This window comes from Melanotaenia boesemani, chromosome 16, assembly GCF_017639745.1.
Source record: "Melanotaenia boesemani isolate fMelBoe1 chromosome 16, fMelBoe1.pri, whole genome shotgun sequence".
NCBI classification, from domain to species: Eukaryota; Metazoa; Chordata; class Actinopteri; order Atheriniformes; family Melanotaeniidae; genus Melanotaenia; species Melanotaenia boesemani.
This window is the reverse complement of record NC_055697.1, coordinates 3,594,900-3,607,528: the sequence shown is the minus strand read 5'-3', so window position 1 is coordinate 3,607,528 and position 12,629 is coordinate 3,594,900. Positions and strand designations below refer to the sequence as shown.

The 12,629-nt window shown below is 41.5% G+C and overlaps 1 protein-coding gene across 1 annotated transcript; it reads right to left on the bottom strand.

Moving 5' to 3' along the window:
* Positions 1-2,855: 2,855 nt before the first annotated feature.
* degs1 (delta(4)-desaturase, sphingolipid 1) lies at positions 2,856-12,177 on the bottom strand. The gene is made up of 3 exons (XM_042009903.1): positions 11,611-12,177; positions 7,887-8,629; positions 2,856-3,950 (listed from the first exon to the last, which is right to left on the bottom strand). Exons 1-3 carry the CDS (start codon positions 11,690-11,692, stop codon positions 3,804-3,806), a joined length of 972 nt encoding a protein of 323 aa, XP_041865837.1. The 5' UTR covers positions 11,693-12,177; the 3' UTR covers positions 2,856-3,803.
* Positions 12,178-12,629: the final 452 nt, after the last annotated feature.

Genomic DNA, 12,629 nt, shown 5'->3' with positions numbered 1-12,629 from the left:
GATAGATGCCTGAAAAGCACAAAAACTGTGAAAACAAATCATCTAAGCATGGCATTGATGCATGAAGTAATAAATCTGTAAAAGCACAAACCATGTCCAGGTTCAACGCCACTTTTGCAACAGTTGTGTTCTCCGATGATTACAGGTTTCCTTTTGCATCTTCTCTCACTGCTGCCTCTGTTTGCAGAGAAGGACCTCCTCATCCTGGTTGTTGCTTGTCACAGACATGAAATGCCAGCCAGCCAAGTTTCAGACTTTCTGCCTGGGGTGTCCCCCATGGGGCATGGTGGACGGGTTATGTGTGACGTGACTGTGTGATGATGAGTGCTAGTGGGTGCGGCGGGGGGAGGGTGTGAGTGTGGGGTTATATGGGGTGCAGATTAGAGTAGGTGGGGAGTGGGGGGAGGGGGTCGATGGCACCCTGGTTCCCGGGGTGTGCGGCTGGAACATCGGGGTGTGTGCTGGCCTGCGCCGGGTGGTTGTCTGGGGGGGCCTGGTCCTCCAAGGCATGGTGCGGGCCCTCTGCCTTTGGGGGGTGGGGCGGCCGCCTCTGGGTTCCTGGGGCCCTGGGCTCTTTGCTTGGGCTGCCCTGGGTGGCCGGTCCCTGGTGGGGCCGGCGGCTGCTGATCTTGGCCCACTGGGACCTGTGCCCCAAGACCGTGGGGGGCTCTTGCTGGGGCTCTCCTCTGCTGCCCTTCGGGTGGGGCTGGAGTCGTCTTTGTGGTGGGGTGGCTTGGGTTGGTGCTCCGGGGGTGCTGCTGAGGGCCCGGGTCTCTGGGCTGCCCATGTCTGCCTCTGGCCTCCTTGGAGGCGTGGTCGCATTTGCATGATTTCACTCACCATTCTTCATCACTGATCACTCCTCTTCCTCATCCTCTGCATGCTGACACAGTCACAGAGTTGTCCAGTGGGTTATTAAGCGAAGAGATAATTCTTCTTTTTATTTTTCCTGAGTTAGTATCTGGTCGCTGTTATGTCTTTTTGATTTGGTTATTATTTAAAAAACTCTTAATGACTGGCAGCCCTGTCTTTTCTGTGTGTGTGTTTCTGCTTTTGTAAAAGTTGTAGGAAATTTTCTGGTGTGTTCATGTACAGGTGTAACAGTTTGTTGTCTGGTGATGGTGTGGATTGAAGGGTCGTTTTCTTCTGTCTGTGATCTTTTTGTCTCCTTTCTTCTTTCCCTTTTGCTCTTTTCGCTATTTTCCATCTTTTTCTGTCCCCTCCGGTCAGGTCCAGCAAGATTACATAGATTCCGTGATTCAAAGTAAATAAATAAATAAATTAATCACATTATCAAGAGGAGCCTTACCCATAGGCCTCCCCTTGGCAGAGCAAATTTGTTCAGCACGATAGAGCAACCAGATTATCATTTTGCTGCTATGATGCTGGACAGGACAAGTAAAAAAAAAAAAATGTTGCAAAGTCCAAAATAAATGTTCTATTTGAGAAATTTGATGCTGGTTTAAAATTTGTTTAATAGAAAGGGAGAATTATTAGAGTGTTTTTATAATGGTTTTACCATTATAAGCACTGGCCTATGATGGAAAAAATGGCACCACGTCATGATAAATAGTCAAAATGATTAATTTTACTATTTTTCTTTCAAATAAAACCATGACATTAGAGAATGCATAATTATATTGTGTTATGGTTGAGATATTTAAAAAGTGTGGTATTAATGGAAGTCAGTGGGAATTTGTTGTCTGATGCGGTAGTACACCATTAATCTGACTCTGCCAAAAAAAATAAAAATACAGCTAAGTCAATTTTGTTATTATTTTTTAGTATATCTAAGACTGATCTTAACATTAAATCCTCAACCACCTAAAAGCTATTATATGTGTGAAAAAAAAATCTTTTTCTGTTTTTAGTTTTATGAAAACAATGACTTTGTGTTGAAAAATTGGCATTTAACGGGGTTAAAAAAATTTAATTGTTCAATATTTGATATTTCTGGTTAAGGCTGAAGATGATTAAAACATCTGAGCAAAAAAAAGTGGTAAAAAATATAATTTCATAATTTCTTAATAGCAGTTTTTGGGACTTTTTTTGTCCTCCAATGACCCGAAAGGATAGTAAATTAGTGTTACCCACAAGGGTTGAGCTATTGGATTTTTTTTTCTCTTTCTCTCTCTTAAGAAATTATTAAAATCTCAAAATTTCAAGCAGTTTCAAAAGATTTGGCACTTTTTGGCAGCTTTGTCTCTTTTTCTTTTTACAACCCCCCTCTTTAAAACTCGGAGCAGAGGATAGTATTTGCTGGAGATCAAATGCCTTTGTTTCTTATCAAGGCTCAGGTGGAGCAGGAATGAATTTCTGTCTCAGTTCGGAGATGGTGGTGATAGATTTTCATTCTCTTTTTTTATTTTATTAGTGGGTCTCTGCTGACTCTCCTACCGGAGGAGCTGAGTTGTGTGTGTGGCCTTGTGTCTCTGAGAAGAGTTGCAAGTTTTTGATTTGATAGTGTAAAAATAAAGTCTCAGATGTGATAAAATGACTATCTGCTATTAGACGAGTCTTCCAGCCAAACGTTGATCCAGATAATTTCAAAGTCCGGCTTTAAGGTGTTACTTATTTCTGGGCTCGTTTCCCACCAGAATCTGCTACAGACTTCTGATATAGCTCCAACATGAAAAACTAATTAATCCCACAGGGACATTAAAGGCAATTTTATACACACAAGTATAGACAGATGTGTGTAAGATGTAGTTTTTACGTTGGAATGTAGCTGATGTAACATTTGCCAGTAATGTAAATCTTTTTAATATGTGTATTTTATATAGAATCACTGATAAATAATTCAGTAATGTTGAAAATAAAATGAGTTTAAGAAAAAAAGATTTAAAAGCTGTCTGTGACAATAAAAAGTACTTTTATTTTTCAGTCAATTTACAGGAGGGAAATAAATCAGTGGACTCAGCAGTCAGTCAACATCTCAGCCGTTTTCATAACAGTAGAGCCAATCAGGTGTGCACCGTGAGGCGGGAGCTTATCTAGGTGACTTCAGGTTCAGCCTGGGATTTTCAGCATCACAAAGCTTCTTCTTACCAAGCTGCCTCACCATGGCAACAGATGCTGGGAACCTCCTTCAGGTGCGGTTGTTTTTTTGTCACAGGGCAGCCTCCTGATGCCGAGCTCACAAACACGGAGGAATGACGTTTATCTGAGGTGGGCTTGTGTTATGTATCAAGCATAAAAACATAGTTGATCATCACCACGAATATTAAAACAAACATTTTCTTTGTCAGGCACTGTTATTATTCCCGTTATTTAAAGTTACATGAATTCTGTTTATTCTTCAGCTTATTATGTAGCACCAAACGATGGGAGCTGAATAAAAGCAGATCTGGCAACGTGGTGAAATAATAGAGGAGCTGTGTTAAAAGCTGAATAATGCCTGTTGACCAGGACGACGAGCAGGAAGCAGCGATCAACGTCTGATTGGATCAGACAGCTTCTGTGTGTTAATCATCAGAACATCAGGCAGAAAATGAAAAACTGAACATGTCCATCTTATTTGGTTTGGAAGGTGATTTAATCCTAAACTTCATGTTGGGTTTAAGGCATCTGAATTTCTCTCAGTCTAGCTACATTTTACCACAAAAAAGGATGTGTGCAAATTTTCTCAGCAAGACAACACTGACAAATAACCTGCTGGAGTTTAACTGAACATCAGTCCAACAACCTTTTCAGTAACAAACGTTCTCAGTCCAACAGAACTGGTCTGAACCGGCGTTAATGTGCAGGAGGTGTTAATGGGGGAGCAGGGTGTCAGCTTTGGTCCACACAAGCTTCCAGAGAAGCTACTCCTGTTTCACGTCTCCCTTCAGCTTCCTTTTGATTCGGGAATACGGGCTCAGAGAGTCGTCCATGATGAAGTCGTACAGAACCTTGATCCAGGACGTGTACTGAGGAAGGTCCTCGTAGTACTCCGCTGCTATCTTCCTCACCTGGAACACACAAACACATCAGGATGAGGGTTTTCATGCTGATCACACACACCCAGGATTCCCATGATGTGGAAACCATAGACAGAATCACAGAGCTCCACAATGAAACAGCTGGAATATGGTGGAATTTGTTCATATGTGGGTGAAATCTGCCACCACCACGGTGCCTGATCCAGGTCATGTTTGTAGAGCAGAACTGTTTCTCAAACCTCTCACCTGGTAAAATAAACGGAAAACAAAAACGACAAGAAAAGCTGGATGTCGGTTGAATTAATTTTGACCTCTGCAGCTGCCCATCCCTGAGACCAAGTCTCCTCCACAATGTCAGCAGTGCTTCAGAGTGAATTTGGACAGAAAGTTGCATCTACGTGTTGCTGCTTGAGTTGCTTACATGTTATATAATTTTCATGGGGTTTTGTTTTGACCTCCGCGGAACGTCAGCTCATATCAGGAGTGCGTCCGATGCGGAGCGGCCGCGAAGGCAGCCCACGTAGCTGGATTCACCACATCATGAAATCACAGATAAATGTCTCATCGTCCATGATGAAAAAAAAGACCCCTTGACTGATTAATGACGTAACGTTTACATAGTTCAGCGATCGCAAATCTGCATGAGGCTTTTATTTTCTTATTTTTTAAGTTCACCGGAAGCTTTTATGCTGCTTCCGTGTCCGATTTCCTGTCTGAACTGCAGAGCTTGATGCGTTCTGGAAGCGTTCTTGATGCGCATGTTTAGCAGAAAGCTGCGACAAGGCACTTGTGGTACGCTTCCGACATGCAGCGTGCTGATGTAAACCAAACCACTGATTAAAACGCGATTGGCTGTGGAGGCCACAGCGCACATGGACTCGGAAAACCATGTTAGAGTGGGAAGTATGGACGTTATTCCCTCCAAACTAATGGATTAAATCATCCATGCTGGCTTTCCCTGCTCTGAGAGAAAAATGAGCATCGAGGACGACAGATATAATAACCTGATTATTTCTCTGATAATAACCTGATTAGAACTGGGTATCGATTCAAATTTCAAGAATCAATTCGTTCCGTTCTGATCTGATTATGGATTTGGGTCGGTGTTGTAACAAAAGTTTTTTTAGCTATTGCCTGAATTACATTACTTTGTATGTATGCAACACATTAATACTAGTATTAAATCTACATTCAGCCACAATTTTATGAAGTATTCGTAGTTAAAGATGGCTGGATATCGTCAATAATTTCCTGAACTGATTCAATATCGATTCATTTACAGCTAATTATGTAACGCCACATATTTTTCTTGAATAGTAAAAATGTTTATAACTTTTTTTTAAAAATATGAAACACTGAGTACATTTACTTGACAATCAAAATACGTAATAATCTGTTCTGACACATCTACGTTCTTAATTTCTGAAATACCATGACAACACAGTGTTTCCCCAGATTCAGAGCAAGAAATTATGTTATGGGGGAAAAAAATAATAATAATAAAATAAAAATTAAAAACCAACAGGAGAGAAAAGAACTTTTTAAATATCCTGGTTAAACCGTTTTGAGTTGCTCTAAATATTCTTTAAGTTCAGATCTCAGATACCGTGTTGATGTAAATACAACTCAAGGAATACTTGATCATTTAAACTCGTAATACAACTTAGAAATTCCTTCAATGACAGCAGATTCAGCTTGATCAGCTGTGCGCGTTCCCATGACGACCGTGACACCATCAGAGCACCAGAGCAGGAGAAATCCTCCATCTGCTCCTCACTGGAGCAACATGCTTCCATCTCCACCTGCCTGAGAGAATCTAGAAAACTTATATTTCTGTCTGATTTCCAGCTGGTTGACATGTTTACAGACGCGTGCACTCTGTCCTCCGATGGAAACCGGTGTGTGCGCATGTGTATGTGTGTGTCGACTTGTGTGGACACAGAGCAGGTGCAGCTATGACATGTCGTCATGTAAAGCAGATAAAAAGCATCAGACTGTTTACTGTTTCATAAAAGGATGAAGTGTAAACCTGTTATAAATTAAATGTGACTTTAAATAAGCATATCGGATTTATTATAAACTACGTGCGTGGTGACATCACCTCTTATTGAAGGTAATAGTGGCCATTAGCATTAGCTGCTAATATGAGCGCCGTGATCCTAGCGTTAGCTGATAATGTGAGCGGTAAGATGCAGCAAATGCATTTCTCTGATAATAACCTGATCACTTCTCTGATAATAACCTGATCACTTCTCTGATAATAACCTGATTACTTCTCTGATAATAACCTGATCACTTCTCTGATAATAACCTGATTACTTCTCTGATAATAACCTGATTACTTCTCTGATAATAACCTGATTACTTCTCTGATAATAACCTGATCACTTCTCTGATAATAACCTGATTACTTCTCTGATAATAACCTGATCACTTCTCTGATGATAACCTGATTACTTCTCTGATAATAACCTGATTACTTCTCTGATGATAACCTGATTACTTCTCTGATAATAACCTGATTACTTCTCTGATAATAACCTGATTACTTCTCTGATAATAACCTGATCACTTCTCTGATAATAACCTGATTACTTCTCTGATAATAACCTGATTACTTCTCTGATAATAACCTGATCACTTCTCTGATAATAACCTGATTACTTCTCTGATGATAACCTGATTACTTCTCTGATGATAACCTGATTACTTCTCTGATAATAACCTGATTACTTCTCTGATAATAACCTGATCACTTCTCTGATAATAACCTGATTACTTCTCTGATAATAACCTGATTACTTCTCTGATAATAACCTGATCACTTCTCTGATAATAACCTGATTACTTCTCTGATAATAACCTGATTACTTCTCTGATAATAACCTGATCACTTCTCTGATAATAACCTGATTACTTCTCTGATAATAACCTGATCACTTCTCTGATAATAACCTGATCACTTCTCTGATAATAACCTGATCACTTCTCTGATAATAACCTGATCACTTCTCTGATAATAACCTGATCACTTCTCTGATAATAACCTGATTACTTCTCTGATAATAACCTGATCACTTCTCTGATAATAACCTGATCACTTCTCTGATAATAACCTGATCACTTCTCTGATAATAACCTGATCACTTCTCTGATGATAACCTGATCACTTCTCTGATAATAACCTGATTACTTCTCTGATAATAACCTGATTACTTCTCTGATGATAACCTGATTACTTCTCTGATAATAACCTGATTTTTCTCTGATAATAACCTGATTACTTCTCTGATAATAACCTGATTTTTCTCTGATAATAACCTGATTACTTCTCTGATAATAACCTGATTTTTTCTCTGATAATAACCTGATTTTTTCTCTGATAATAACCTGATTACTTCTCTGATAATAACCTGATTACTTCTCTGATAATAACCTGATTTTTTCTCTGATAATAACCTGATTACTTCTCTGATAATAACCTGATTACTTCTCTGATAATAACCTGATTACTTCTCTGATGATAACCTGATTACTTCTCTGATAATAACCTGATTTTTCTCTGATAATAACCTGATTACTTCTCTGATAATAACCTGATTTTTCTCTGATAATAACCTGATTTTTTCTCTGATAATAACCTGATTATTTCTCTGATAATAACCTGATTTTTTCTCTGATAATAACCTGATTTTTTCTCTGATAATAACCTGATTACTTCTCTGATAATAACCTGATTTTTTCTCTGATAATAACCTGATTACTTCTCTGATAATAACCTGATTTTTTCTCTGATAATAACCTTTTTTCTCTGATAATAACCTGATTACTTCTCTGATAATAACCTGATTTTTTCCATGATAATAACCGCACCAGGAACATTTAGAATGCCAACATTAAAGCAAATAAATCTGTCCATCACAAGCGGTTTTGACTAAAGCCAGATTTGAAGTCATGGGATCTCACCTGGGGCAGTCTTCGTCCTGGGATGCTGGGGAAGTCGTGGTGCTCGTTGTGGTAACCCACGTTGAAGGTGAGCAGGTTTAAGGAGCCATAGTAGGAGTATGTCTCGTGGCCCTTCAGGAACATGTAGTGCTCCGCAATGAAGTGGCCAGAGATGGGGTGCAAGCCCATTCCCAACATGGAGCCGGCCAGCATGTAGACCACAGGTTTGGCCCCCCACAGCCAGTACAGCAGGACGTTGAAGGTGAGCTGGAAGGCCACATTGGTGACCTCCAGCTGACTGATGGGCTTGGGGTTGATGCAGAGGGGCCGGACGGCGTAGAACAGCGGCTGCAGGATAATCCAGATGAATTTGCGGAAACGCGTACAGAAGAACCAACCTTCAAAATCAGTAGGGATGTCCACGTCAATGCCGTCTCCGCCCAGGTAGCGGTGGTGGTCTAGGTGGTAGCGTTTGAAGGAGGCGGAGTACGGCAGCCCGATGGGCAGGTTGGCAAACATGGCGAAGTAGCGGTTCCATGTGGCCTTGTTGTTTCCAAAGGCTGTGTTGTGAGAGATCTCGTGAATGGCAAGGGTCATTGAGTGGTTGATGCAGCTGCCGAACGCATAAGTCCAAAACAAAACCCACTTCCAGTCCAAGTCTTTGACCAGGTAGAAAGCCAAGAACTGGATCACCACCATCAAGCACACAATCCACTTCAGCCTGTGGTCAGGACCCATCAGCGACTTGATTTCTGGATATTTAGCTGTGGGACAAACAGGCCAATGTAAACTCAGTGAAGATCTGCATCATGATCATCAGTGTGACAAACCTGATTTAACCAGATTGACATTTACACAGACAGCAAGAGGGGAGTGGTTTCATTACCAGGAGGTCAGGACCTGCCTAGAGACGGCAAAATTTTCTTGGTACAAGAAAATCTAAATCTTTATCGCGATATTATGATTAGCACAGTAATTATGCGTAACGCAGTTTCCCAGCATTGTAATATGTAAAATCACCTAAACACTTCTTCAATGTCTATTAGTTTTATTTATTTCTATCTTTTCATGCTAAAATAATTAACTTATATGACAACAAAGCCTCGTTTTCATCAACGGGTCGGGATGGGATAGGTAGGACACGGATATGGTCTGTAATCTGGTAACGTTTTCACAGCAACCGTAACCTCACCTGAGAGGCGGAGCATCAGCCGGATAGCGATAGATGCCTCAGCTACATAGCATCATAACGCCGTCGCAGCACTTTCCTTAGAGTAGAACCAGAACACGACTCAAAAACTACGGAGGAGGGTGGAGGTCATCCACCAGGCTGTGTTCTTTCTTCTTGGAGCGGGTTCATGATGCCGTTTTAACCCATAAGGTGACATATTTGTTACATACAGTTTCAAAGACATTTTGCTTCAATATCATATAAACTTTGCTCAAAATCCTGTTGAACACAATATGATACTCGTCTTCTGTCCCCTAATAGATACCCAGAAGCAGAAAACCACATTATAATATTTTTAATATATCACATAGTAATAAATGTTAGATAACTTCCCCCCAAAAAGTTAATTTTTGTTAGATTTTGTTACAGGGCCAAATAAAGACTTACCATTCTTACCATTTTTTCATGGGTCGGGCCTTAACGGGTTAAACGGAGATTTAATCAACAAAGAAAGTCTGTTGCTCTGAACAAGGCGCTATTCCTGCTTTGTTTCTATGCAGATGGCACAGGAAGTGACTTCTTCTCAACCAATCAACAGATTGCAGCGTGTCAAGCTCCACCCTTTCAGGTCGGGTCGGTTGGATTAGTACCCCAAGAGAAAGGTCCCAACAAATTAGGACGGGTCAGGCTGGATATTTGGGTACCCTTCCCAGTTTTCACATGTGGAAACACTAAAAATGCTTCCCGACGGCGTTGGTGGAAACGAGGCTAGATGCTTTTATGTCCTGATGGCGTCAGGAAGACCAGATGTAGAATTTAAATTTCCTCTAAACTAAAACCTTTTCTTCAGCTGGTTGAGTCATTACATCAATGACTCGTCTAGATCTCGGCCAATTTCCCACCCAGCCTCCAGCTCCCTCTGAAATACTCCATGAACAGAAAACCCAGAATGTGGTGGGACAGGGTTGGACTGTCGGGTTAGACTCCAAATGACAGCAGAGGTCCATGAGAACAGCTCTTGGTAGCCTAAACCAGTGTTGCTTAGAGGTAACCCTACTGTAACACACCTGAATGAAATAAATGGATGGTTAACGTGCTGCAGAGAACTTGATAAGTTCATTAATCTGAATCAGGTGTGGAGTAGGAACATGTCCCCTCAGTTCCACCAAACATGGCAGGATTAACAATCAGCTTGATGTAAATAAAGTGTTGAAGTACTTTTTAAAATAACCTAATGTTAAATGCCAGATGTTATAAATAGAAACATTACTGTAAAGTTATTATTGTATTTTAATGAGCTGAACATCAGAAGAAACTAAAAAGCTGACTTTGTTCAAACATGTCGAGACTCATTTGTTCCAGGCAGTCTTGAGCGTAGGTAGGAAACATGCCCGAATGCCACAATCTTTGTAGAAAATGTGCAAGTCAGAACAAATATGTTCCTAAAGCCTGACAGCGAACAACAACCAGTGATGTGTAGAAGCCCTCGTATTACTCTGGTTTATTACTCTTTATTTACTTGTTATTACTAAAGGGGGTGTTAAACAAGTTTCAGTTTTTAAGCTCTAAGATTCACGTTCGTCTACATACACATCCACGTCTGGAGCGCGCGCAGATCTCGGGACAGCCCCGGGTGCGCGCTCCCCGCAGCTCCCGTCTAGGATGAATTTACTTTCAGAGAAGAAAAAACAGAGAAATGCAAATCCTATCCTGCTGAAACTGGATCTGGATTAACGTTTCTGCACCGTCTTTCTGTTCTTCGGTTCAAACATTTACGGCCGAATAACTCGTGCGTTAAGTGGTGCGCTCAGGTATAACTCAGACGTTTCTGAGAAGCAACTTCTTTCTTTTAACAGGAATACAGTTTTCACCGGTACTTAAGCGCAGCTTGTGTTTTTTAAGGACAAATACATGTTTAAACCAGAGTAGGCAAGTTTATTATGTGTACTCAGGTCACTTTTTAAAGTTTCAGGTAAAAACAATAATTAGGAAAAATTGTCACTAACGGCCTGGAACTGGATGCAAACCGTTTCTGAACCCTTAAGGTCGCAAAAATCATTTTCCATTTTTCTAACCCCAAATTTGCAACATATTTCTGACATAATTCTGATATTTCTGTGATATATTTCTGACACATTTCTATCTCTGGACGTGTCTCCTGAGGAGGAAGCCGTCGAAACGGACTTGTATTAAGGGAGTGGCACACCTACCCCTGTGGCCGCACACAGTATAAGAACGGAACATTTAGGTCCTAATGTTTACTTTGTCCCATTAACAGCTGATATATATGGAAATACTCATTTACTCCCCTTCAACTGAAAGAGGAGGCTTTATTACGCCGGACAGGCCATAAATTATTCACCGACCTGCCGTTGACCAGTTAGCTAAAAGCGGCGGAAATAGGACCGTTAGCTTTGCTACTATTAGTAAACGGGTTTAACTACCACAGCTACCTACTGGCCATGTAACACCCCTATGACAGCGACTATAGTTACATCTGCGAGGTTATAACCAGGCTATATTTCTGCTTACTTCGGGTTCAGAGGAAACTTGCTATTGGAGAAGCTAGCTCACCCAGAATCTCTTTTCTGCGGTCGGCGTGCGGCTGGTCCGTGTAAACCCACTCAAAGTCCTCCCGGACGACATGATTTCCCATCTTTTCTGTTGTTGTTACCGCGAGCAGATCACTCCAACATGGGTGGAAAAGTACTGAGGAAGTGGTTGGAAGCAGAGCTGCTGTAGTCTTGTTCCTGTCGCCCGCAGCTGCTCCTCCTCCTGCCGGGACTCGCTACGTAACTGGTGGCGTTACATCGGTTAGCCTGTTAGCTAACATCGGCAGCCAGCCGGGTCCGCGTTCTGACACCCACACAACCAGGCTCAGGTTCGGCTTCAGCTGCCGTTGGCTCAGTGTTTACTGATGTTTGACACCGTTTAATAAGGAGATGGAGACATGATCTGTGTTATCTGGTTTTACAGAGTTACCTCAGACATAGTCTAAAAACCGTTATTATTTTCGGAGATGTCCTGGTAGAAAATCTGACTTCTCAGCTTTGTTTCTTGATTGTCCACATGGTTTGTCAATCAAATGAAGTCCCACCCATCTAAAGATACAGACAGAACATAGAGATCTATATACAAAATACACAAATCTAAACATGTACAAATCAACAGAGTAAAAGAGAATATGTCTAAAAATATTATATAGAAGCATCTAAGTTTTAAATAAGGATGTACAAAAATAAATGAAAATAAAGAAGTCCATCATCCATCTTCTACTGCTTATCCGGAGTCGGGTCGCTGGCAGCAGCTGTCTAAGCAGGGAAACCCAGACTTCCCTCTCCCCAGCCAAATTTCCCAGCTCGTCCGGGGTGATCCCGAGGCGTTCCCAGGCCAGCAGAGAGATGCAATCCATCCAGCGTGTCCTAGGTCTTCCCCGGGGCCTCTTTCCGGTGGGACGTGCCTGGAACACCTCACCAGGAAGGCGTCCAGGAGGCACCCTGACCAGATGTGGAGGAGCAGCGATTCTTCTCTGAGCCCCTCCCGGATCACCGAGCTTCTCACCCTATCTCTTAGGGAGAGCCAGACCACCCTGC

Excerpts from the sequence above, each read along its gene's own strand:
- degs1 (XM_042009903.1), bottom strand. The coding sequence starts at position 11,692 with ATGGGAAATCATGTCGTCCGGGAGGACTTTGAGTGGGTTTACACGGAC. Across the intron at positions 8,630-11,610 it reads CCGCAGAAAAGAGATTCTGG|CTAAATATCCAGAAATCAAG; the intron begins GTGAGCTAGCTT and ends TTTGTCCCACAG. Across the intron at positions 3,951-7,886 it reads CAGGACGAAGACTGCCCCAG|GTGAGGAAGATAGCAGCGGA; the intron begins GTGAGATCCCAT and ends TGTGTGTTCCAG.